This window comes from Passer domesticus, chromosome Z (genome assembly GCF_036417665.1).
Source record: "Passer domesticus isolate bPasDom1 chromosome Z, bPasDom1.hap1, whole genome shotgun sequence".
NCBI lineage: Eukaryota > Metazoa > Chordata > Aves > Passeriformes > Passeridae > Passer > Passer domesticus.
The window spans coordinates 20,139,677-20,167,367 of NC_087512.1; the positions used below are offsets into that span (position 1 = coordinate 20,139,677).

A 27,691-nucleotide genomic window follows, 5' to 3' on the forward strand; every position below is an offset into this window, starting at 1 on the left:
GCATGCTAAAAATATTTGCATTCTAAATTAAGGCCTGTGATTGGCTAAGCACAAATGCAGGCAGAGACCATGGTATGGTTTGCATTCAGTTAAAACAGCAAACATAGAACATGTAATTATCTTCCTATGTCTTCCCATCAAACATTTCTACTGGGCTTCCCCAGACAATGGGCTCACATACTGTGACAGACAGCAAGGGTGGCAAGGAGCAGACAGGGAAGCCAGGTAACCAGCTTTCAGAGAAGATAAATAAAAACCGGACAGTTCACTCCTAACGTCTTTCAGCAGACTTCACTGTTTATGTTTGAAAAATGCTTAGTCAGGAGATTAACCTGTGGGTTAAGGAGTGCTTAAAACGTTTTCTCTAAGTTTATAAAAACAGAAGTAAACTATATTCTAAGAGGACAATGGAAGCGCTTTCCCTGTCAGGTGCGGGCACACCTGCAGTGTCCTTTCCAGCACACTCTGCTAAAAAAAAACCGCCAAAAAGGAAGATGAAACACATCCGAGAGCTCGCTAACTGTGTGGGGGGGAGGGATGCGGTTTGACGCCGGCTCTCAGGGACTCCACAGAGCCCGAAGCGGTCTCACGGCGAGGCGCTTCCAGCTCTAATTAAGAGCACACGCAGCGGCGCCGCCGGCAGCGCGCGCCCGCTAATTGTCCGCTCGGCGCGCGGCACCGCGCCCCTCCCCTGCACCCCCCGCGCCCCGCGGTGACGCGCGGCGCGCGCGCGCTGCCATTGGCGGCGCGCGGGCGGTGACGGCGGCGCGGCCCCGCGCGGCCCCGCGTGTCCCGGCGGCGCGCGCGGCCCGGCCCGGCCCGGCCCGCGCTCCGCCACGCGCGCGGCACCGCGCCCGCCCCTCCGCCGGCCTGCCTCGCCTGGGCCGCTTCGCTGCTGCCGCTCCCGAAATGGGTTTGCTGCCCGTGCTCTGAAAGACTTAGTACCTACCCGAAGGGCAAAAGTTTTATGGGGAAGTGTTTTTGCCTTAGCTAACAACCTTTATTAAGCACTAACCAAGACACTAATTCCAGCATCAGGAAGAAGACATGACGCAACAACCACTGGTAGAATTTATAAGCAAGTTGACTGCACTGTATTGCAAGGCAAGTAGAAAGATTTTTTCAGTCAGGAAGAACTATAGATGCCTGTGATTCAAAGAGGAAACAGATGTTTTAATGATGATAAAGGGATTTTAATGCTATATGATTGTCTTTCAAACGGCCACATTTGAGAACCTCCCATACAAAAACATTCTACAGCATTTACGCATATCTTTAATAAATTATTACTGAATTGCCATATGAATGAGCATTTTTTTCAGGTCACTTGAAAGTATATAAATAAATAAGCTCTAGGACAAACCAACCATAGGAGGAAAAATATGCCTTCGTTATGTTTTTCAAATCAGGCTAAGAAATGTGAAGAACTGTCCTTTGATACAGGAAGAAAGTACATCACCTTCCTCAAAATACTTATGTAAGAAAACATGACCATAACAATATCATTTCTATGACTTGCTTATTTTGCAAATATGAAGAAGTGCTAAACTCATATTACTTCATCACTACTATCTCTGTCTGATTTTCATTTTTTTCATAGCTCTGTTAGTCCTCACTTGACATTTATTTATGTAAAAATAGCATCTGGTAGTTGTCACAGTATTTTGCAAACAAGCATTTTGAGTTTAACAGTCTATAATGTGTATTGATTACTCACCATATCCATGAATGCCTCCTAAAGGGGAAATTATTCACATGCATCATGTTCACAGGTCTTCCAACATTAGTGTTTTCCTTGTCAGACTGATTTATCTGTTATGGTATTCATAGATGCATGCCAGAACAACTGCATGAGCAGTCAACAGCAGGGATTATTGCAATTACTGTAATCCACAAAAATAAAAATTCCCAGGATCCAGTGAAAGACTTCTCACAGGGTTTTCTAGGTACACGTCCATCCATTTATGCATCACTTGCTATTTTAAAAAAAACATTAAACTAATCAGTATACAGAAACTGTTCTGACAATGCCAACAGTTTGCCTTGATAAAAATCCAAGTGCTTTGACTGTGAATTAAAGCATCTTCATATGCAGCATTTTGGACAGTTGGAAAAGGTTAGTTAAAAGATAGTTTCTTGCCATCTGTGCCAAATCAGTGTTTAGGGAGAGATGTGTAACTTCAGACTGCTTTGCCATGTTCAGAAATGAATACTGCTTTTTCTTCTTTCTTAGACACATATTCATCAATGATCAATTTAATGCAGTTTTCCTTTCTTACGAGCCTGGGGAACAGAAGGATGTTTAATAGCCTTGTACAACAACCCCAAACTTCTTTCTGAATTTGATACTGTGACTTTGTTTCTTCAGCTAAGAAAGAAGGAAGGAAGTACGCTTTTTCCACTACATAGGACAGGACTACAGTTAGATACCATCAAGGGATATGATCATGTCATGATCAAATTCATTTTTGCTGTCTAACCCCGTAATAAGGCTGCCTGCTCCCTTTAAGTGAAATGACTAAGCTATTGACTCTCACTGCAGAGTCTAGTTCTGTTTTGATATTATACTGTATATAAACCCACGTGCATCAATTTGTATGTTGCAAAACGAAAGCAAAGCTATAAGTCCCATGTTACCTAAGCATTCTTTCTCTGCTGTCCTTTTTTCCCAATTCAGCTCCCAGACAGTAGTTATCACTCCTTACGCTCTGGCAAACATCCTCGGGAAGATTCTCAAGCCCAGGCTACAGAGACGGCATCTATTTTGAAGCAATGCAGAGTCAACAGGCTCACACTTCCCTTCCCGGACCAGAATTTCCAGCCTGCCCTCGGGCTGCTGCTCTCCGCGCCCAGCAGCAGCAGCAGCAGCAGCCGCGGCAGCCCCGGACGGTGTCGGGCTGCGTGGCACCGGTCCTGCAGCAGACTGGGCTCGGCTGCGGAGAGGGCTCTGCCTGGCAGAGGCTCTGCTGGCGTCAAGGGGGCCCTCTAGGTGGGTTCTCCCGGCACCGCGCAACCTGCCCTGCCTCTCCCACCCGCCCGGGATGGAGGGGAAGGACGGGGCACTAGCGGAAGAGCCTTCCTTAGGACGGTCCGTGCCTCCAGGATGACAGAAAGCACTGAAAATTTTGCATGGAAGTGCAAAAATCTGCAGGAAAAGAGACGCGCAGGAAGCAGAGTTCACCATGTTGATCTGTACTGACATGTAAAAGATTCCTAGACTTTTATACTTCAGCATACCCAAGGCATACATTGTTTGCTTGCCATTCTTCTAAATGGTTTACACTGCACTAAGGCTTCTTAAACTTCTAACGACCCATTGCCCTTTTGGACAGGAAATCCTGCAGTATGGAAGCCAGCTGCAACTTCAATGACATTAAAACGTGTGATAAGACTTTGTATTTGATTAGGGTGTGGGTGAACTTGGGAGTAACATGATAAGCTATTGCACGTCACATTTGTATAGATCCTATTTCCTTAAGATCATTTCTGATGCTTGTCACAACCCTATTCTACAATACCCCAGATTAGCCCTAGTAGAGTTGATGCCACTCGAAGAAAGTATAAAATATTAAAGTACTTGAATGTCACAGTGTATTGACAGTGAAATGGCATTTATTTCAATTCAGTAATAAAAAGCAAGCCTATACTGCCACACACATTTTAAAATTACTCCATATTTGTATATTACTGATATTACTAACTATTTGAAAACTTAGAGCACAAAAGTACCACAGATTACAAAACTTAAAGGGGCTCTAGCATAACTTATGTTCTACTACTCTATACAGGAGGTGACCTTTTTTTTGTCATTTAAGTACAACCATGACAGAAAGCATATTCTGAGAATTAGAAATAATGAGAATGAAAGTTAGCATTTTTCACAAAGATGCTACAAAACAAAATATATAATTGTCCAGTAAAGATAAATATTTAGTATGACTTTAAAGGGACCAGGTAAGTTGCTATAACTATGTTATATTCATGCTTTATGTAAAAAGCAGCCCTGTATCACACCTGCCAATTAGTTTGGGAATTTGTACCAGAGACATTTAAAGAGAATATAAGCAAAACTCTAAAAGCTACAACATTGTGTGATTAATCTGAATATGAAAAAAAAAAAAAATCCTGTCTATTCCAGTTATCTACTGCTTTCTCTAAGCTAGATAAACTTATTATGAAATATTAACTGTAGTAAATGCTACACAAATCTGCACCATCATTACTATTTCATATTGCACTTATCTCACTGCATGCTTGCCCGATCACTCATAGGCGCTGACATTTTCAACACTAGACTTACATAATGACTTGTACTATCTTGAGAAATAGCTTCTCAGTACTGACCTGTCACTTATAACATTTGAAATCTGTGAATGAATCTATTCTGCATGTATGTTACAATTTCTCTGTTTTTCTTTAGTGCTAAGTTCAGCACAAACCATAGCACCCATTGACTCAGCTAATTTCATTCAGAAGCAGAGTTGCAGAAGGAGCGTGGGCGTATACAAAGTTACTATACAGTATTCCAAACCAGTTAAAGAACTCACCAGCAAACCAGAGTGCACAATATATGGGCTTTCCAGGGCAGGGACAAATTAAAACTAGAGACTTTTCCCAAATTCTTCCTGTTCAAGCCTATAATAACTTGCCAAACACTCTGCATTAAAAAAAAAAAAAAAAAAAAAAACCAAAAAAAAAAAACCAACAGCAACCAAAAAAACCCAAAAGAACAGCAACAAAGCAAAACCAACAACAAACAACAAACAAGCAACCAAAACTGGAAGCAGATTTTCATCTAATTCCTTGATTACCAGAAGAATGCTCTGACTACTAGAATTTAGACTATACAACAGTGAGTCCGTCTTCCTCATTCAAGCAGAGTCTTGACTAGGCATGAAGAAGTTGGAGGGTAGGTAACATAGATACAAACAGGAGTCTACAAGTGATTATGACTCTTCCCTGATGTGGAGGACCCCTAGACTCCAGTCATTATACAAAGTCTTCTTGACTATTTTCCACTGAATTAGTCGGGGAGAAAGCATATTTGTAGTAGGAACCAGATTATCTGGAACCATTTCTCACTTCTAATAATAGTTGCATTGGACTACAGACTGAGGTTCTATCCTCTTTCTGTCTCTTAATAGTCTTGGGAATCTTTCAGTTCTTGTTGCACAGTGAAATATCTAAAGAGGGAGGATTAAAGAATATGTCCTATTAACCTTATTTTTAATCAGCCTATTAACACTGCAGAGTTACAAACACCTTTCCATTCGGTTGTTTTGGAGAAGACAAACCAAAGAGAGGATTATTTTTATCTCCATTTCCATGCAGTCTTCCTCCCATACCACTCAGATTTTCAATTACTAGCCATACCAGAAAATTCACTTAAAAATTGACTAAGGTCTACGGCTGTAAACTGAAATCCTCTAGAATATTTTCTTTGCTCCTCTCATACACGCAAATGCACTGGCAGACACCAGAGGAAGTTTCCTTTGTAACATTTCTGCCCATTATCCTGCATAGAATGGTTTGGGTTGGAAGGCACCTTTAAAGGTCATTTAGTCCTAACCTCCTGCAATGACAGGGACATCTTCAACTAGATCAGGTTTTTTAGAGCCCTGTCCAACGTGACCTTGAATGTTTCCAGGGATGGGTCATCTACCAGCTTTCTGGGGAATCTGTTCCAGTATTTCACATTGTAAGAAATTTCTTTCCTACACCTATTCTGAATCAACTCTCTTTTATTTTAGAACCTTGTATCCAATGTCCTATCACTGCATACCTTTCTAAAAATATATCATATAGATGTACACATCCTGAGAAGAAAACTGCACCAGGGACATATAGGACTAACATTTGTATTCCTAGATTGAGTCCAAATTTTCCAAAGAGATCAGTTTAATTTACTGCATCTTTCAATCTTCATAAAATGGGGGCAAAAAAAAATGGATAAAATATGTGCTTAAAATACAGTAGTACAAAGGCGAATACCTGTATCTGGAAAGGTAACAATAATTCTTAAAGCAATGCTGAAAAGCAATATCCTAATATGCGATCAGAGATATTTCATCAGTGTCATTATTAAATAGTAATAATGACCAATGGCAGATTTTTTAAGGCTATACAACATGAGCTGGTGACTTAAACCAGTAGATTCTGGATAAGTATCAATTAAAAAAACAAACAAACAAACAAACAAACAAACAAACAAAAAAAACTAATCAAATTTTTTAATTCCATAGAAAGTTTCAAAATGCCCTCCAAGTAAAAAATGGTTGTGGAGCCTGAAATATGAAATATGCTACCACTACAAAGAAAAGTTTCTGGAGTGTCACTATCAGATCTGAAAAAGCACGACACAAATATATTGTTGTTCTCGAGGTAAAAAGGGTAGTTTATTTTTTGACTCTAACATTTATAGATTTCTAAAAGTGACAGTGGATTGGAAGGTGAAAGTGTCACCTCTCCAATGACACTGGATAAACCAACAGTCTATCAAATTTCTCTCCTTCCATAAAAGAACGCAAAACAATAAGTTTTGCAAAAAGTGTGTGAGAAATTTCGTTACAAGAATATAAACATCAAAAAGTTTAGAAAAAAATCAGAACAACAGTGGAGATCAACTCCAGTGCCTGCAATAAATACATCGTTAACATAACTGACCAGTGTAGACAGCAATTTCAAGCTTTAGAAAGATGGCTGAAATAAAAATTCTTATTAAAAATATAAAAAGGATAGAATTTTTGCATGCATTTTCAAGAAAAAAGGTAAAGAGATTATTTAAAACAGAAAAATTAGCACCCACATAAATCCTAATATATATTCATCTGCAATATTATGGAAATATAACACATGGATGTGAAAAATGTCCGCATTTGGGATTAATTTCTGTATTTTGAGTGTTCAGATGGCATCATTATTTACAAATTTTCCATGAAGACCACATAGATTAAAATATCACTGTGGTTAATGAAATGGTAGGAAATGTATCCTACTGCACATAGTTCAAGGAAATAATCCAAATGATAGATCTTTAGTCATACAACTTTTTAGGTCTCCACAAGTTGTCTTCAGTAATACTAGCATAGAAAGTAAAGGAACAAGTTCATCTCATCAGAGTGAGCAGATAAACCCAGTGAGCTCCTTAACACATTTTAGACTTCTTCACTCACAAACAAGTGTTATGTGAGTGCATGTGAAGACAAGAAACTTAGGATTCTGTCCTGTGTTCTTCCTCTGCCACCTGCCCTGCAAATAAATTAGATCTCTATTGGACTCCCTTCCCTTACCTGGAGTAAGGGAAGTTCATCTTCAAAAAGAAAAACCTATGCAACTTAGAAGAACTTGCTACAAGCAGCCCAGATAAAAGTCTTCTTAAATCCTTAAGGACCTTCCACCCTCCAATATTTTCATGACAAATCATAAGACAAGCCACATGCATTTGGTGTCATGCTATAGGAACATCACCCCACTGGGGTCTGACAGAGTCTCACATGATTTCAGACACTTTGAACTGAAAAATTACAGAAAACTTGTTTCCTGTACTCAGAGACGTCTAAATGAACACTATGCAATGGGGAAATAACCCACATCACATAACTTGCCCCGAGGGCTTGAGAGCTTAGAGTCATAATTAATGCATTGAAATGACTACTAAAAGACAAAACTTCAAAAAACATATAGTTCAGTTTTGAACAACAATCATGAGTTAGGTAATGTTGCTAAGAGCTTGCAGCTATCCCTTAAGAACAAAAAGAGCTTAGTTATCAAATATATTTTTGTTCTGAAAATGATGTGCTGAACTATAAATGTATTCTGAGCAGAACATTCTCCATCCAAGTCCCAGCCCTTTTTGAAGTCCAAAGAATCTTCAGGTCCAAAACTTTGAAAAATGAATATTTTATGTGTCTTCTATTAAATTCTTAGCTTGTTCTCTGTCTCTCCCTTTTCCCTTCAATTAGAGCAGGAGATTTTTTCAGGTAATCTCATTTTAAAATGTAAAATCTTCTTAATGGTATAAAAAACAGTTATTTTTCCTCATCTCATTTAGTAAGCATCAGCTGTTGTTATACTTTTGTTGTGCCATTTATGTCTTATAATTGATATAAAAAGATCCTTAAGGCTCCATAGATTTAAACTGGCATAGAAGGAGTGGTGTGGAAAAGAATGCCAGGGCATCTCAGGGAGATTAAACTAAATTTTGATCTAATTTGAAGAGAAATAATCTTTCTGTCCTGAATACCAATGGTTGGTGATACTTGAAGAAAAATAAATGTCCTGCATAGCAACACACATCCCTAGATTAAGTGCCACTGGTTTTGCTCAAAAACTTGTATCTTACTATTGCATAGGACAGGTTCAGATGACTTAAAGATCATTCCAGAAATATAAACAGACACTTTAGATCTATGCAAAAGAAACATAAATAAGAGGTGCAGATTATTGTTCTCTCTTTTCCCATTGTACCCTTTTTCTTAGCCACTGACTGACCAATTAATCTTCTTTGCCTTAAAAAAAGCAAAAAAAAGCAAGTATTCTAGTTTGCTGACAGAAAATAGACTTAAAATATTAAAATAAGTGACAGTTCAGACTCATGTTTATCAAGTTGTTTTACCTCCTATGTCCTAGCTGTCTTATTTTTGGCCAGAAGCAAAGCTTGAGCACTCTGTAAGGTGTCATGTTACTGCTATGGAATATGGGCCAGGTAAAACACACCCAGTTCGGATGCATGCCTGCTGTGAAACAGGAAGAGACTTCCAGTAACCACAAATTTTAAAATTTTACCTCGGTGAAAATATTAGATATGACTGAAATTCCCAAAGACAGTTTAGCAGCAGTTATTCAAGAAAACAAATTGTATGTTTTCACAACTGTAAAATGGAAACCATGAGAAAATTATGACAGTTTTTTATTTATATAATGTTAGCAAACTGAAGTCAGATTAAATAGACATCCAGCAAATATTCCTGACCTGTTCTTTAATATGGATATTATTTTGCATTATTTTGGTCAACTGCATTTCGAATATAATATTGTTCAGAGTACTTTTATCTTAAATGACAAGGTAGGATGAAATTTTTCTTGGTAATACTTTTTGTTTGATATTTTTTTTACCATATCTGGTAATGTTTGCATCACATTTACTACTCAGTTGCACATTAGCTTAGTGAAGATGGCTTCTTCCTATATTATCAAGCATGATATATTATTCTGAACATAAGTATATTTTGTAAAAGGAATTATAACTAACTGAATTGAGCAATTCAATCATGATTTACAACAAGAAACAGAGAAAAAGGATTTTTCTTGACAATTCTCGTGAAATCTTACTTGAACATACTTTATTTTGTGACATTCCTATCTAGGTAGTTTCTTTTCTGGGATGGGAAGGAAAAGCAGTAGAATAGGCACATGTAAAACATTGGACAATGTTTTGAGATATTTTTTGCTGAAATCTCATTTCTCCTAATATATCTTATATTTATATCAAGTATGCTTTTCTGATGTCAAATAAACAGTTCAATTAGCTAAATTTCAATTTATGATTTATAATATGGTTTAGACATCTGAATAATCTTCTTAATAATCTCAAAAAAGCTTCTTGAAGATCTAAGCTGTAGATAAGCCATTAGAATCATTAATGACCCATTAAAATCATTCTGTTTTTTCTGGAGCTGTTTAATCATCAAAAATTTCTCATGTTATTTTTCTGATGTAAATGGACATACTTCAATTCTTTTCCTTTTAGGAAATGAAAATGAATATTTTCTGTGTGAGGATTCCTAAAACTTCCTCAGATGCCTTTATGAATTTCGCAATTTTATTATTATTTTAATAATAAATAACTTAGATCTTCCAGCTTTCCATCAAATTACAACCTTTGACATAACTTTTCTGAGGAAAAAAAACCAAAAATGACCCACCTTACTATAATTTCTTTCTGAAATGGGAATATGAAGTTGAATATTTGAGAGGCAATATACACTAATGAATTAAAATATTTTTTATTTTATTTATTTTATTTATTTTATTTACCTTGGTCATGTTGCTTTTAATTTTATTTATTAGCAAATAATTTCTGCCTGTTAGTAACTTAGTAAGTAATAAATGTATTATGTCAAAACCTTCAGGCCTTGCAAAATCAAACCATTTCAACATTGAGATCATGTCATAAAAAATCTAGCAATTATGAAAATAATATAAGTAGTGAGTCACTGAACTTGCTTTTCAGTTGTGGTCAGCCTATGTTCATTGTCATCAATAGACTTTCTATATTCTTTCATAGTTTCAAAAAATGTCAGGACATCAAACATGTAAGCTTTACATTCCCTCCTACTGAACTACTGCAAGATCCTGTAATCTGATTCCTCTCTGTAGTGGTAGTTTCCTAACACTGAGTCATATGAAAATGTCACTAGTGCACTCCCTGAACAAAAGTACTAAGTGAAATATTTGAACTCTAGTAGCATTTTACTAAGGAAATAATATTACCTTCTTACAGTCCTTTTTTCTTCTGCTACTACCTCCTAATCTGCCTTAAAATTCCTTCCTTATACTCCTGTTTTCTATTTTAAATAGCAATTTCCCAAGTAACATTATAACAAAGATCACCTCTTTGAGTCCACCTACTATTTTGTCTGCAAAACAAGGTTGCAGAGAGCAAATTAGTTTAGTAAATACATAACAATTTTATCCAATTTTATATTCGTGTTGAAGACTAATAAATCTTCAAAATTCTTCAAAACTTTTTTTCTTTTTCTTTCTTAAATGAAAAAGGCTGTGTACCTGTCTAGGTCACTGCTGATATCTTAAAATATAAGTACCATGTTTAATATTATTCTGTTCCTGATTTTAAAATCTTATTAGCAATCCCTACAAGAGTGAGATTTCCTGTACCAGTTCTTTCAAAGTTCTTGAGCAAAGGTAATCCAGTTCCCTTAACTTAAGAGCATTATTGCATGAGATTTGTTTCCAATAAATTGTAGTAATTTATACGTAAATACCTTTGTTATTATCTGTCATGCCTGTCTTGATGCTTAAAATAATTTTCTGTATTAACACTATGCACCTTCTGCTTTCTGTTCATTCATTGAATATTGATAAAGAAATTGATTGGATTTATCTTGTCAGAATATTCAGCCCTTACCATTTTTTACAGACTTTTCTATGCAACACAAACACAAGAAGTTTTTAAGTTTTTCATAATATCATAATTCCTGGTACTGATTTCCAGGAAATATTTACTCAACACACTTTTTTGTCTATATGGAACCTCTTCCTTTTTATGTTTAGTATTAGCTTCAATTCATCAAACTGTAATATCCTGCCCCTACCAGTAGATATACAAATCCCAAAGACCTAACTTCTGCAAGCTGACACTTTTTTGCTTTCTAATTGCTGTTCCCATATGTCTCTAGAACCAGTTCAACAGCCTCCAGGGGTCTGAAGATCACCCTCCATGCACAAATATGCAATGCTGTCCACCCACCTTTACACATAAGTACTGATAAATAATTCTTTAGACAGGAATTATCATGTAAATTACCCTTTGTACACAAGTACATTTTTTTTCCTTTTTGTCAGATGTGGCAAAAATGTAAATTTGTGATTGTGTATTCTATTTCTGGCACTTTCTAGCATTAAGTGGCAACTTGTATTCTGACAAAGATACATAAATTTATAACTTGAATTAGAGTACGAGAACTAAAACTCATACTGGAAAAGACATTGGAGCCAGAGTCAACTTCTTAAGTAAAAGCTGTTTAAGAATTAACACATCATTTAAGTTGCTGAGTACCCAAAGAAAAGCTAATTCAGATAGGAGTTATGTTTCCCAGCTAAATATAAGAGGAAGAAGAAGGGAAAAAAAAAAAAAAAAAAAAAAAAGGACTTTTTTATAATATTAAGAAATTTAATCATAGAATATTATTTCATAGCTATATAGAACCACAGATGCTTAGGGTTCCTAAGAAACATAGAAAAATTCAAGATCTTTATCTCAAACAGTTTACAATCCTAAAATAAGGAGAAAACAGAGGGAAATTATTATTCATTACATAGAGAAGTGGACTAAAACATTCTTAACAGAAGCAGAATAATAAGCTGATTATAAAGTACTTAATGAGATTTGTAAGATGAAAATGGGCCAATATTCCCTGTATACAAAGCCGTTCTTAGTTTTTTCTTAATTTATTATTTAAAGGAGTACAATAAAGAGCAAACATGTGACAATCTAAGTAGCAAACCTCTCTGATTTGCAGACTGAAGTACAAATTTGCATGAGATTAGAGCAGCCTTTCTAAAGCTTGGAGTCCAGTTCCTACTGTATTTTCATCGCTAAAAATGCTAAATATCCCAATGCCATCTATGGTGTTAACCACTAACTGTGCAATTCTGAACAAACAGAAGTTCTGAAGCCTCACCGATTATTTCCTCAAATATATTTGGGAGAAAAGGAAGTCTTCCCTCACAATATCCTGCAGCCTGTTAAAAGTATAATACTTAGAAACTGCTGCTTTTAGGAAGCACACAAAACATAAAAACTCACCTTCTTTTTCCTATATGCTTCCAGAGTGTTTGAAAAACAGACTACTAAATTGAGTATCTCTGAGGCAGACAGCAACTTTAGGTGACAGCTCAATTACTGACTGGTCTCTTGTCAGTCTACTGAAATATTCTTCAGAGAAATACCTCCATTTTGCAAATTATTTTAGTCAGGTGAGATCATGAAATGCGATAGGATCCATACACTTTAAGTCAGACATATATTTGAAGCCTTTGCAGGATCAGCTGAATCTAGGCCTAGTTCCCCATTATCCCTGAAGACCAATGGCAAGGCATTGCACTATATCCTATATTTATATCCTAAATTTTAGATCTAGTCAAGGGAAATTGAGAATTAAATTATTACTGCAAACATAAGACACCTATTTGATATTTGATTTTTTTTCATTTGATGACTGAAAAAAAGAACATATCACTGGTACAAAGGCAGACATCAAAAAGTCCAGTCAGAAGATTAGGTCTGTAAAGTCATGCCCTCTGGTCACTGGCTATTAACACTTGGGAAATTTGGAAAGCTCTCATGACATGGATTGGTTTTACAGTACTTTGCCAACATAACCCCTGAGAACCATGGAAACTTTTTAATATTATGGAAAGACAGGGTAACACTTCTTGAACTACAAACTTATTTGTCATGCTATGTTTGGGCCATAGTAATCACACTGGTTTTGCTATTTATTCAAAAATACAGATATAAAAACAATGTCAGTATAAATGTCAAGTACAATGTAGACAAAATCTAAGAGATTAGAAGAAAAGATTAGTCAAGAAAACAGATGTATTTTAAAGTTATATTCCCCTAAATATACATTTTCCAGGCTTACTTTTAATTAAAGTTACTAGAATAGTATTATTTCCTGTTAGCCTGATAAGTAGCCATAATTCCTCTAAAATCAATATTAAAAGCTCTAATGTGTGTCTTCACATTACATTCTCCAATAAAGTTGAATATTGGATAAGTTCACTAAAATAAAGAAAGAGAACATACTTTCAAAGCCTGTTTTGCTGATGTTCCCTATTTTCAAAACTAGGCAAATAATTTTGGTAATTAAATGGAATAAAAATACCCATTTGAATAAAACGCAAATATTTTCTTCCTGAGAAAGTATGTTCATAACACGTATTTTCTGGAGTGTTTGGAGAAGGCTCTGATTTTTTTCTCTCCATAGCTTGAAATCTTGTGTGTATGAATAAACAGAACATCTGTTATTAGTAACACAGGCCAGACACTTATTTGTCTGAATAGATTACATTATCCTTAAATCTGGACATGCTTACATTCTCAAATATTATCCCCCAATTAATGTAGGTAACTGGGGACAGCATCATCTCACTGCTCCCTACAAAATGATAGTGAAGTTATACATATAATTTCTTACTACCCTCGCAATTTGCATGTTATAATAATAAAGCACTAATCAATGCCGAAGGTATTTATTGTGTGATAACTCCTTGTGGAAGTGATCTTTAGAACACAACATATAAGACAGAAGCACAATATGCTTTCTATTGCATATACTAAGTTAAAACTGAGAAGCTACTGAATTACTTCACCAAGAAACACTGGCTTAGGTTGCCAACTAAACAAACCTGTTATCAAAATGTCATTACAACTGAAGCCTGATACCAGCATCTGAGTATTTTATATCTTCTCACAATGTTTTGTCAGGAACTAACTTTAAGCTTGTTCCAATACGTAGAAATAAATATAAAATTGTTGCTTTACTATTTTCTTCATTTTATTAGTATACTTCACCACCAGTTCATCCAGAAGACTATCACTATCTAGAAAATATTCTGTGGAGAAAAGAATGCATGAATTTCATATCTTGCACTTGATAGGAGTCAAACAGATCTTTTGTATTATTTTATAGATCACTGTTATTATGACCACAAGTTTACTACTTATAACATCAGAATATTTTCAATTTTCTCAAGCAAGGTTGAGTTGCAAAATGTTTGCCAAAATGATTCTAAACACTCATTTAAATCCATATTTAAACTCTAAAAGTAAAATTTAGACTACTTGAAAAATTAAGAGGGGTTTTCTCTTCTGGCTGTTTTTTGATCATTTGAAAGGCCATTGTGCAATATTTTCTTTCTAAAAAAATTAATAGAAGTTTTTATTTCCCAAAAGAAAAGGCAAAGGCCAAATTAATATTTTTCAAAATTATGAGAATAACAGAATTACCTCAATTGAGACTGAAAATTTGAAATTGTCCTCTAAAGGGCTGGTCATAGAGCAGCTCCAGCAAATGAATAGGAATTTGGAAAGCTCAGCTGTTGAAAAATCAGGATAATTGACTATGCTGGTAACACTGAAACCCAGATTTGATTTTTTTTCATTGGAACATGCCATATTAAATTAGCACAGAAATCACACCCATCATAAAATTGCCAGTTGCTACTTCAAGAATGAGGTAGCTATTGTAGATTTCATCTGCACAGAAACTGTGACATCTGTATGGAAGGGAATATTAACTAAACCCAAGACCACCTGCTCCTCATCTCAGTCTAATCCTTAGAAAACAATACAGAATTAGACATGAAACTTCCATTATTTGAGTAGGTACCTCTTTCTGCTTATTCTCCAGAGAGCTCAAAACTGAACTTAGTTTTATATTATTTCTTACATGGAACAAAAATTTGAAAAAGTCTGAAAACCTGAAAACATCTTTAGATTCACAAGCAATAAAGTTTGCAGGAAATTTTCAAACTTATTTTACAATTACTGTTGTAGCAATAATGGTTTAAAATAAATAATCATGTAGTCATTGTAGCATAAACATATAGCATTTTTCCCACATGTCAAGAAGCAGTTATGTTTAATTGAAGAAGAAGATTTCTAAACTGAGTGCTGGTGCACTGCAATAGACCCAAATGGAATTTCTGATGGTAAATCATGTGACAGGAAATCTTGGCATGTAGGTTATCTACAATTAATCCAGTATGTTTAAAATTTTTACTTGCAGCCACTATTGCAACTTATCTTGACAGAGAAGCATGTTTCAAATAATTTTACATGAATTTAGTAGAAGGTAAAAGGCAGAAATTGAAGTTTAATGAAATAGCATTTCATAGTGCATCTAGTGGTTGAAATATTCTTATACATTCTATTCTAGCATGTTTCATAGGCATATCCTGAATCCTTAATTTACAGTGCTTTTCATTTGGCCTTTTTACATTTCTCTGTGCTAATATTTCACCACTACATAGATATCTTCTACACATAAGGAATTATGTGTGTATATGTTATTATACCATATAAGAAATCATTATTAAGGCTTTTATAAAAAATTATGCATAAATGCTGTGAAAGAGGATGACAGAAAATTTCAATATAATTTTTTTAAATTTTCGTATTGTACAATACCTGGTCTATCCTAGACAAAGAAATTACTCCCAGGCAGTACATTTTTAGTCTCATTTAGATCTCTTACATCATTTTGTGAAGATCAATTATTCTTCATAATGTGTTTTAAAGATGTAAGGCTATCTGTGACTGCCTAATGTAATTAATCTAATTAATACACCAACAGTGCATGTAATACTGTTCAATAATAAATTCCTTTGTGATAGTTGTATGAGTTTGATGGCCAATTGCAATTAGGCAGTACAGTGTGCTATTTTTAAACTGTGACAAGCTTCCTGGAAGATCATTTCATCACCCTTTATGAATTTTTTAGAGATTCTATATGCAATACGAGAAAATGGACAAACATCTGAACACATTATGAATCAGTACTTAAGTTGCTTTTGACTAATTAGAGACTTAATATGCAATCAGTAAGATTTTAATGTGAAAAATTAGTATTGAAAATATTTTTAAACCATCAGCTCTTAATACATTTCTTAACAGAGCTGAAGACTGTACGGAAGAGCATTTCTTTATTTTCAGAAAGTAGTCATGAAACTGGAATCTTACAAGCATATACAAAGGTCCAAATATACAAAGACAGGTAGTGGTTTTTATTACCAAGGCAGTTAATACCATGCGCCTCAAATTATTTGATAAAATTTCAGAATAATTTGATTGAATTTCAGAATCATTTGATAAAATGTTTTTGCATTTGGACTAGGAAGTTTTTGGAAACAAGATTCTTCATGTGCTCTAAATTTATCGAGATGTTTTAAACTTTGGTTATGAAATCCTATTACGTTGATCCAGATGAAGTATTTAGACAGGCCCTCTGTTTTATAGCAGTAAAAAGACAGCTGCCATAAGATGCAGTGTGTCTTAAACACTCATGGTATGAAGTTGGTAGCAATATTGAAACCAGATGTATTCAGTCACACCTAAAATTATCATCATGCAAATATTCATTATAAAATATATCAATACATAAAATTATCAATACACAAGTCTAAAGAAGAAAACAAATCTTGTAAAATATGAGGCATGTTCTTAAGGAAAGCTTAAGGATATATTTCAGCTCATGTGCATTTTAGATAGGCATGCATTCATTTTTCTAGGAAAGGTACATTTTACATAGCTTCTGTAATTTTTCCATTGTTCATAAAAAGCTTTTTTTCCCTACACAATTCAACTTAATTCCAGAACAAATGCAAAGAAAATATAATTACAAATTTGGGGGACAAAATTATTAACTTGTCATATAAGAACACTCCTTCTTCCCTCCAGCCCTAAATCTCTATATTTTTCCTTAGAAAAAAATTCTAGAAAATAGATTCTTTTTTGAGTTTTACAAGTGTTCATACAATAACTTTTTCACAAGTGAATAACATTCCTGTAGAAATCTCAAGGCAAGACCTGGAGGACACACATTAAGCATTTTCTAAAGTCATAGTCCATCTCTATACATTCACTAAAAGTTGTGTAATTTTCAGGTTTCTAGGCAATTTATAAGCACACACATAGATAGGCTGAAATAGCTGAAAATACTAGAACACAACCATGTTCAAAACTATGCCTGGACTGTCTGGTAATTAGCATTCAATATGCATTCACAGGCATATTGAAAAGAAAGCTCCTAAATAACAACACATTTATTCCAGAAAAGCAATGATCTGAAACAGCCAATGTTTATAAGAAATTACAAATACACAGATTTCGAAAAGTAGAAGCCCTTAACCATGGTATGGAAAAGATTCTGACACAACTGAGCAAAGCATGTAAGAAGGTGCTGTAAAGATATGCTGCATCTTGTGGCACATCTGTAAAAATGGAAAATATAAATTGGCTGTCTTTCTTTTGAAGAAAAGTAAACAAATTCTTAGGAAGATCAGTCAGTTCTGGTTTACTGTTGGTTTTTGTTTGTTTTGTCTAGGTTTTGTGTGTGTGTGATTTGTTTGGTTAGTTTGTTTTCAATGTAGAGAAACAAGCAATGCTTCACTGATCAACATTTATACTGAGCTGAAGGTCAGACTGTCAGCATTTCTGCAAGCCCATATATCTGAATTAATAATTGTCTTTCAGGTACTGGTGAATTACAAAATCATTGCAATGCCATTTAGAGTCATGGAGGCATAAAACAGATCAGGTTGGAATGAACTTCTGAAGATCATCTTGTCCAATCTTTCCTAGGAAAAAGATCTTGTATTTGGTACAAAAAAGAAAAAAAAATATTACAAAGTAGAGTGGAGAAGTTGGAAACACAAAAAATATTTTCTTATTGTTATTATTATTGTCCCCTGGGATTGTCTGTTGGATATAGAAAGTATTTCATTTCTTACATTATAAACCTGGGAGAAATCACTATAGGCAGCAGTTTTTAAAAAGAAACAAATGTCAACAAAGTCTAGCCCATGAATTTTTTTCAGTTATGCCAGTAAAATGTAGTTTAAATTTTTCAGTTCCTTGCCTGTTTTTTTTTTTTGTTGTTGTTGTTGGTTTTTTTTGTTGTTGTTGTTGTTTTTGGTTTTTTTTTTGTTTTCAAGAGGGTTGTTTTTGTTTTGTGGGCTTTTTGAGTGATCCGTTTTAAAATATCTTTATATATCTTCCAAATTTTGTACAGTGGTGGAAGATTGTCATAGCTTTCCTTGCCAGGTTAGAAAGCATAAAAATATTAAGTTTTTTGATGCTGTGTTTTCTCAGGTAGTCTTTCCCCACTTAATATCCAATAATTATTTTTTAAATGATCCAATAATGTCCTTTATAGGATGCGGTGTGGTTTTGTCCAACAGTGTCTGCTCAAAGCTTTGGTGCAGGTAAATTGCAGAGGATTTCAAATTGGGTAATAAATTAAATTTCTTTCAACAACACCACCACCAACAACAACCAAAAATTCTCAAGAACAAGATGAATCTCTGTCATAAGGCTTTACCAATAAAAAATATTCAGGTAGGAATACCTTATTAGCTTTAAAAATAAAGCTGTTCCTATTTAGGCCTTTGATAAATCCTGTCCTGTAACAGTCCTGTAGATGGCATGAAAATTTTCTCCATACTTCCAAAGCATTCTTTGAAACATCTGTGGACTGCAGTTTTTTATGTATCAAGAATTGGACAATCTTCTGGTTGTGGTCATCAAACAACCTCAGACACAAAGACTCAGACTGTGAGTTTGTCTAGCTCCACACTCAGATCTTTTGATCAATACGCATACAGGAGGAAGACTGAACTTCCTTAACTACCAACAGTGTTGTCACTTGCGACGCTGCCAGCCTCAGCATGGGCTGTGTTCACACTGCACAAAGACAGCCCAGGAGCTGCCAGGATCTGGAGCCAGTCTCTCCATGGCTCTCTTCCAGACCACTCCAGATACTTCACTCTAAGACAAAATCAGGATAAGGTCCTGAAGTAGTTCATTCTCAAGATGAGTTTCAGCAAGTGATATAGGCCAGAATGCATCAAGTTTGTTTTCCTTTGTCCTACACAATCTTCCACTGTTGCAGTAGAAATTTTTATCCCCAAATACCACTAAAAGCCTTCATTCAAAAACCCAAGCCACAGAGTGTAAAAGCAACATTGTGGTGGGCTGCAATACACCATGTGTTATCATTTATTATTTCAAACACTTCCAATTAAATGTATAAAAAATAATTATTATCTTGCTGTCATAACAGTATCACGTAGGATCCAGAGGGAATTCAGAGCCAAATGGTATGAAAAGACAGCCCACCACAGGGTCCTCAGCAGCATGGGCCACTCCATATCATTTAATTTACGTATCATACTCAGTAACTGATGCATTTTTTCAGGACAGATGGGAGATTTCTTCAGTCTTTGTAGAGTTCATTCTATGAGGACAATCTGACCAGACAGCTGTGAAAAGGCCTTAGGTCTCAATCCAAAATACACTCAGAATATAAGGCAGAAGGTCTTGATAACTTGGGATAAAAGTTCTTCAAACACAGACAGAAGAGACCTACTCCCCTAATTTTGTTGGAGAGATTTAAATAAATATTTAAATATTTAAAGTTTAATATAATTTAAATTAGCAAATGGAAATAATTTCAATCATTTCAATATTTCAATCACTGATTTAATTTTTTTTGTTTGAAATTTTCTGGTATTTTATCCAAAGAAATGTTCATCTCCTTTAAATTTCATACTTATTTTTACTAATCAAGGTACACTACACCTGTGTATACTTGAAGTAATTTACCACCATTCAGCAGCCATTTATTTTTCATACTCTTTTTATTATGTTAAAATATTCAATGCCACCATTTTTAAATTTGATGACAATATCTTTTACTTAAAGTTTCTGGAAAACCATTTTCACTGAAAACTAAAATTCTATTATAATACAGAACTCAGTATTTTGAGTGGTTGCTGGTTATTAGAGTTGTTTTCTATAGAAGATAATTACTATGCTATAGATATTTAAAGATAATAAGTTGTGGATATTGATTTCAACAAGCATGCAAATAATTGAAAGTATAGCAAGAGACTTCTTTGTATCCTTCAAGACTTCATAACTGAGATTCATCCTTGAGGGTGTTTAGAGGATTCTGTGACTGGGTTTGGTTTGGGATTTTTTTGTTTTCTTAAAATGATTAGCAGAAGGAGAAGAAGGAAAAGGAAAATCATAGATGGCAAAGCAAAAAATCAAATCAGATTTCCTATTCCATTATTGACAAAACAATCTGACAAAATAAATATTTTTAAACACCCTTTTTTTCCCTTCAGCTGTGAAGAATAATGCGCTGCTACTTAGAGCCAGTTTAACTTTTTAGCATACTGATTTTAAATGCCTCGTCAGGAATTAGGATAGCTTTAAATTTCTTCAAGTCTTGACAGCAGATGGAATATAATGAAGCTACTCTTTCCAAATACTGTGGTTGGATTTTTGGTTTGGTTTAGGTTTGGGCATTTTTAAAAATTTTTATTAATTGTGACATGGAAAGACTATTATAATCTGCCATAGCATGTCTTGCCACTTTAGTGGTTTTTTTGGCATTGTATCAGTCTACCAGGATGTCAATAGCATGTTGCCAAAGCTTAAACAAGACTCTTATTTTTACATCAGGTTTATGGAGTGGCGTTCTTTTAAAAATGGTTCCTTGTACATTGTTTCATAAATAAGCCTGTTTTGGTTCTAAACTTGGGAACAAGACAAACTTACTTGAAATGCCTGACAACAACAGTAATACTGTTTTCTGAAGCAAAAGTCCCTAAGACAACATTTTTCAATCCAAAACTACACCTCGGACATCTGTTGTAAAAATGTTGTGAATAAGTGTCTGACATGACATCTATTAGAATGTAAAGAAGGAGGTGGAAACGGGAAGTTTTTTTGACTAACATTTCCTGGCATGAAATAGTTGATTTCTTGAACTGTGAAAAATACTCATTTTATGTCCTAATGCAAGCAGCTTCCAAGAGTAGTAACTTATACTGTGGTGGCTGTGTAGTGCAAATATATGTAATAGATATTTCAGATGCTGGCGGCTGAAAATGCATTTCCAGTTGCACTTATAGATTTCACCACATTTTATTTATTTTGCTGTCACTGCTTCATATTTTTCATCAACTGATAACCCAGACATAAAATTTTGGAGCTTTGCAAGTACGTTTTCATGATGTGGTACATTAGAGGGAATACTGATATTAAAACATATTATTTTAAATACTGTACTTTAATCCTTTTGATTGAATCCATTTGTTTCTTATGCCTTTAGGCAATTGCTTATCTTTGTTTGCTGTCACAATAGAAGTAATAGTTACAAGATACATTAACTTCTGTGATGTCATCCTTGATACTGTCAATAAACAAATTAATACTGGATTTACAAAGAAAAGGATATCTATTCTTTCCTTTTTGAAAGGAACTAACACATTTCTTGCTGTTCTTTAGTGTAAAGATTTATTACACATTCTTAAGTTTTTTAGGGAAGAAGACTAAAATTAATGAAAAAAGTGAGACTTAAATTGTAATTGTTAAGACAATAATAAAGAGGCTACACAAAATGGCAACTAATAGAAAAATTAAAATATTTTGACCACAGCCTTTTACAGCACTAACTTAAGAAAAACACTCAAGTGAAATTTGTCTTGAGCACATTACATGAATTCATGATCACTTCAGTGTTGTAGATTAAGTGGTCTTCCTCTCATCAGTGTCTGTAATGTTCTTCTGTCTTTACCCTCTGCTGCTTTTTGCTGTAAAATTATTTTAGCTGGTGCCATTCTTCAGTGAATCTTGACTGTGCCTCCAGCCAAACGGGTTCCAAATAAAAAATAAGATTAAACAATTAAATGCTACATCATTACAGATCTCTACAGAGAGCAAGAAAAAAGTCACCTGCCCAGGCATAGAGCTGAAGTTTTTTTGACTTTCCTGTATTCCCATCTTCCTAATTAATACCTCTGCCATGCAGAGGTGATATACCTTTGTTGGAGACAGCTCTTGTCTCTACTGTGGCCACTGTCTGGAGCTGGGAGCTAGGTGTGAGCACTGCTCAGGAAGTGTTAAATCATCATAGCTCTGATTAAACCTGTCTGCTATGGCTTGGTCAGATGATGAGCTGCCATGCTGTACCTGCTGTGACAACTCACACATTGGCTTCCAGATTTGCCCACAAAATCTGCTGCTGTTGCCTTGTTGATGCAGGAAGCCTTGAGTTTTAGAAAGTTTGAGTGTACAGTTATTTTGGTAGACTGCCAAATTTTCTGAAGACAGCAGTAGGAAAATGGTACTTCAAGCAGTATAATTAAGAACAAGAATTTACCAGAAAGAGGAACTTCTCTATCCAGAGCGATTTCAGACTGCCGAATTTTAAGCAAATTTGGGTGGGTATTTTTGCAAATATTGGAGGTATAAGAAACTTATTTTGTTTTGTAATTTCGTATAACACTGTGGCTAATTCAGAAGCAAAAAAAAGAAAAAAAAAACAAACAAAAAAAAAAAAAACAAAAAAAAAACAAAACCAACCATTTAAAAACAAGAGAAAACTGTTGCACTATAGGTTTTATAGAAAACCTGCTATAGAAAATTCACAGAGTTTTCATCTGGAGAGTGGGAAGAAACAGCAGGATGCTGATTGCAATTTTTTGCTCATCTTAATACCTATGGTGTTCTGATTTTGACAATTCTACATTCTTGAAATTATAATCCAGACTAAGTGGTGAGAGCAGAAGGAAGGGGACAAGGACAAAGGATGTCAAACACTAAAGGAGGTAAAAGAGGATATTTTGCTTTGACCTCATTATCTATAAAATGAAAATTGGACCTGTTGTCCTGTGGATCATGAAAGGCTAAGAAGACTGAGGAAGTGCTAAATCAGACTGCATGCTTAGATTCTGTTTCCAGGAATCCTAGTTATTCCCTGTGAAAGGAATCAGCAGTGTTGTGGGAAATGCATGTTGAAGCTCCTGCAAAGGAAGAACTTGAGTTTCATCTACCTATATCACAATTAAAAACATTTTTAAACATTTTCATATTGGAAAACATGGGCAAATGGCTGTTCACTGTCACTTAAATTTTATATTTATGAATTTTAAAAGTTTGGGTTTGTTCCAGATACAAAGAAAATATTAAAATTCCTTTTCCCCAAGAGCCAATTCCCATTTTCCAGCCAGATCTGGGTATTCAGATACTACTTTTGCCCAGTGAAAGTGCAAATTACTTCCTATTAACTTTCCCTTACAGATGCATATTGTTCTCATTTTCTTTTTCCCCTTATCTAGACATCTATCCCCTTTTTCTCTCCTCATTGCTAAGGATATCAGGCATAATTAATAGGCATGCACACTACTTGCAATACTGTAGCATACTGTTTTTAAGGCAGTACAGTATTAAATATGCCCACTGTGTATTAAATATTCACTGTGTACACCATCATATTTCACACAAAGTATTTTGGAAAATAATGTTAATGAGAGTTTCTTTAGGAAGAAGTCTGTAGAAACCCCTTTGCTGGATTTTATGTCCCTGACAATGTCTACTGCTCCCCTTATTTCACTAGGGGTTATCACACCTGCTTCAGCATGGTCTCCAAACTGAAAAATTAAAGAGATTTTTGATATTAGTACATCTCACCACTGAACTGTGCATTACTGCTTGTCATCTTACTTGAGTGAGCTGACTGATGAATCCACAGGATCACAGAATCATTTAGGTTGAAAAAGACTTGACTTTTAAGATCATCAAGACTGATGGTTAACCCAGCACTGCCAAGTCCATCAGTAAACCACATCCCCAAGGGCTACATCCACACAGTTTTGAACACTTCCAGGGACACTTATTCCACCATTTTCCTGAGCAGCCTGATCGAATGCCTGACCACATTTCAGTGAAGAAATCTTTCCTAATATCCAATTTAAACCTCCCCTGGTACTATTCAAGGCCACTTCCTCTTGCCTTATCTCTTGTTACCTGAGAGAGGAGGCTGACCCTCTGCCACAGCCTCATTTCTGGCAGTTGTAGAGAGTGACAAGGTCACCCCTGAGCCTCCTTTTCTCCTGGATAAACACCCCCAGCTCCCTCAGCTGCTCCTCACAGCACTTGTGCTCCAGACCCTGCCCCAGCTCCACTGCCCTTCTCTGCACTCTCTCCAGCTCCTCAGTGTCTTTCTTGCACTGAGGGCCCAGCACTGGACACAGCACTGGAGCTGTGGCCTCAGCAGTGCCCAGTACAGGGGACAATCCCTGCCCTGGCCCTGCTGCCCACACCATGGCTGATCCAGGCCAGGATGCCTTTGGCCTTCTTGGCCACCTGGGCACAGCCTGGCTCATGTTCAGCTGCTGTCAGCAGCACCCCCAGGTCCTTTTCCTCCAGGCAGCTTTCCAGCCACTCTGTTCTAAGTTTGTATGGTAAGTTGACCTTTGCTGGATGCCAGGTACTCATCTATCCCTTTGCCACTGGATAGGGGTGAGAAAATATAAAAAAAGGCTCATGACTTAAGGTAAGGACAGAGAGATATCGCTCACCAACTACCATCAGAGATAAAAGAATCTCAACTTCGGGATATTAATTCAATTTATTGACACTCGAAATCAGAACATGATAACGAGAAGTAAAATTAGTCTTAAAATATCTTCTCCAATCCTAACCTCCTTCCTGAGGCTTACCTCCTCCCACACAGCAGCACAGCAATGGAGAAATGGAGGTTACTCTCATTTCATCACAGGTTATTTCTGCTGCTGCTCAGGGAGAGGAGTCCTTCCCTTGCTCCAACGTGGGGTCACTCCCAAAGTAGAGGTCTCCCCAGATTTCTCCAGCATGATTCCTTCTCACAAGCTACAGTTCTTCATGGGTATCTACCTGCTCCAGTGTGGGTTTCCTTCATGGACTGCAAGTGGATCTCTGCATCCCCACAGGCTGCAGGGTCACAGCTGCCTCACCATGGTGCTGTCTGCACCACAAGCTGCAGGGGAACCTCAGCTCTGGCCCCTGGAGCACCTCCTGCCCCTGCTTCTACTGACCTTGGTGTCTGCAGAGTTTTTCCTCTCATATTCTAACTCTTCTCTGAGACTGACTACAACTGCATAATAAGGGTTATTTCTTCATCTAATACATGCTATCACAGAAGTGCTACTACCATCTCTGATTTATTTGGCCTTAGCTTGTGGAGGGTCCGTCTTGGAGCCACCTGTCATTGGCTTGTACATGGGGGATGTACCCACTCCTGTAGACTCTCCACCACTCCTCCCACCCCACTTCCAAAACCTGGCTACACAAACCCAATACAGCCTGTAGCAGTGTCTGGGGTTGTTGTGACCCAAGGGCAGGACCCAGCACTGGGCCTTGTTGAACCTCACACCATTGGCCTCAGCCCACGATCCAGCCTGCCCAGACCCCTCTGCAGACCCTTCCTGCCCTCCAGCAGATCAACTCCTACCCAGCTTGCTTTTGTGTGCAAACTGACTGAAACTGTCCAAATCCTCTTGCCCGGATGATCAATAAAGACATTAAACACAGCTGACCCTGATACTGAGCCCTAGGGAACTCCACTGGTGACTGACTGCCAGCTGGATGTAACTCCATCCACCTCCACTCTCTGGGCTCAGCTATCCAGATAGGTTTCTAGCCTGTCCAAGCACAGCATGCCCATCCAAGCTATGGTCAGCCATTTTCTCCAGGTGAATGCTAAGGGAGACAGAGTCCAAGGCTTTACTGAAGTCCAGGCACGGAACATCCACAACCTTTCCTGCACTGACTGAGTGGGTCCCCCTGACATAGAAGGAGGTCAAACACGACCTGCCCTCCATAAACCCCTTCTAGCAGAGCCTGGTTCCCTGGTTGTCCTGCAAGTGCCACATGACAGCACTTGAGATGAGCTGCTCTATGACCTTCCCCTGGTACTGGGTCAGAGATGCACAGAAATGTGCAAAAGTCAAGATCCACATTCTGTATCTCATTCATTTCTGAAACACAGAAGTTTCATTCTCTCCAAGCATTTGCATGTTTGATTGTCATTATGCAAAGAGGACAGTCAAGATCATAGCACCGTTGTGGGAAGGATTTGCTAAAGGAAATATATAAGGTTTGGAATTGTCTTATAAAGAAAATTCAGGCTTAAGGACAGGTCTGCACTAGATTTGTTCATATTTTTTTCTGTAAAAGGAAACTAAATGCTTGTCTTATAAATATATACACATAAAAACTAATTTTAATTTCAATAAATATAGATACTGAGAACAAACACGGCTGTTTCATCTCCAGCTATAAAAATCTAATTGTTTTGAAAGATATATTGTTTTGAACTTCAGGTTCTAACAAGAAAATTGCTGAGTTAAAAAGGTTCCTACTGATAATCCATTTTCATGCTTATAATCCCTAAGAATTTAACTTCCTTTTTGTTTGTACAGTGCCATGGGCTTTCATGGCTTAAAGCACTATAGCTTATAATTAGCTAAGCTATGTCAAATACATGAAAAACCTCCAAGGCCAGCCTAAATATAATAACTATCCTGATATGTTCCTCATTAATATGGCAACAAAGTGGTAGTTTTGACTTCATTTTTGAGTCTTCAGAGTTTTCTTATTTATAGCAAGCACTGTAAGGAGGTATGATACATGCTGGGATGGAATTCAGTTCAAGACATGAGCAAGTGAAGGTTTTATCAAGGACGCTAAAAAGAAGTGCACTCAAAAACCAAGGCAGCAATTTAAGTAAAGAAAATGAAAGCCATGGTTATATTCCAAATCCACTTTCTTATTACTGATAGGTCTGAAAGATGTTAATAGCAACAATCAGAGATCATTGAATGTGGCCTGTAACCCACAACTATAAAAAGCTAATTCCAAGGAGAGTTTCAAACACTTTTGGGCTCAGCAGTAAGGACAATTAAAAGAAGGCAAATATCAGATGTGAGGAACTGTGAGTTTCTTACCAGTATCTCTGGTACAGTGAATAATTGATTGCAGAGATGTTAGAACTTTTCTTTGACACTACTGAGAGAATTAACTTCTGGCTGGTCAGGTCAAAGTCATGACCTGACCACACAGTCTAGCATTAAGAAGTCACACTCCCAACCCACACCTTTTTTTCCATTCAATCTGTCATTGAAAATAATCACACTAAGAAATTCATCTAGACCTTGAGGATAAGTTACAAATCTGAATCTTTTAATTTGTAATGATACAAATCAGTTTCACTATGAAAATTCACTTCAGTTTCAGAAGAAAAATTCTACCTCTACATTTTTTGCTATGATAGGCTTCATATTAGAACTCATAGTCCAAACTGCAACAAATGATACATACAGAAAATAAATC

General features: G+C 36.2%; 1 protein-coding gene and 1 long non-coding RNA gene across 8 annotated transcripts in view; one reads left to right on the forward strand and one right to left on the reverse strand.

Moving 5' to 3' along the window:
- Positions 1–27,691, reverse strand: part of PDE4D (phosphodiesterase 4D) — a 509,895-nt gene that overhangs the window by 242,202 nt on the left and 240,002 nt on the right. Inside the window, exon 1 of one of the 7 annotated variants that reach the window (XM_064405631.1) lies at positions 1,718–1,976. The exons of the other annotated variants lie outside the window; for them this stretch is intronic. Within the exon in view, the coding sequence (XP_064261701.1) occupies positions 1,718–1,764 (47 nt within the window). The 5' untranslated portion in view covers positions 1,765–1,976. Of the gene's footprint in view, positions 1–1,717; positions 1,977–27,691 lie in introns of those variants that run through there. 7 annotated transcript variants of the gene reach the window in all.
- Positions 819–3,592, forward strand: LOC135291433 (uncharacterized). The gene is made up of 2 exons (XR_010354228.1): positions 819–1,104; positions 2,678–3,592. It is a non-coding gene; the product is annotated as an uncharacterized LOC135291433 (long non-coding RNA).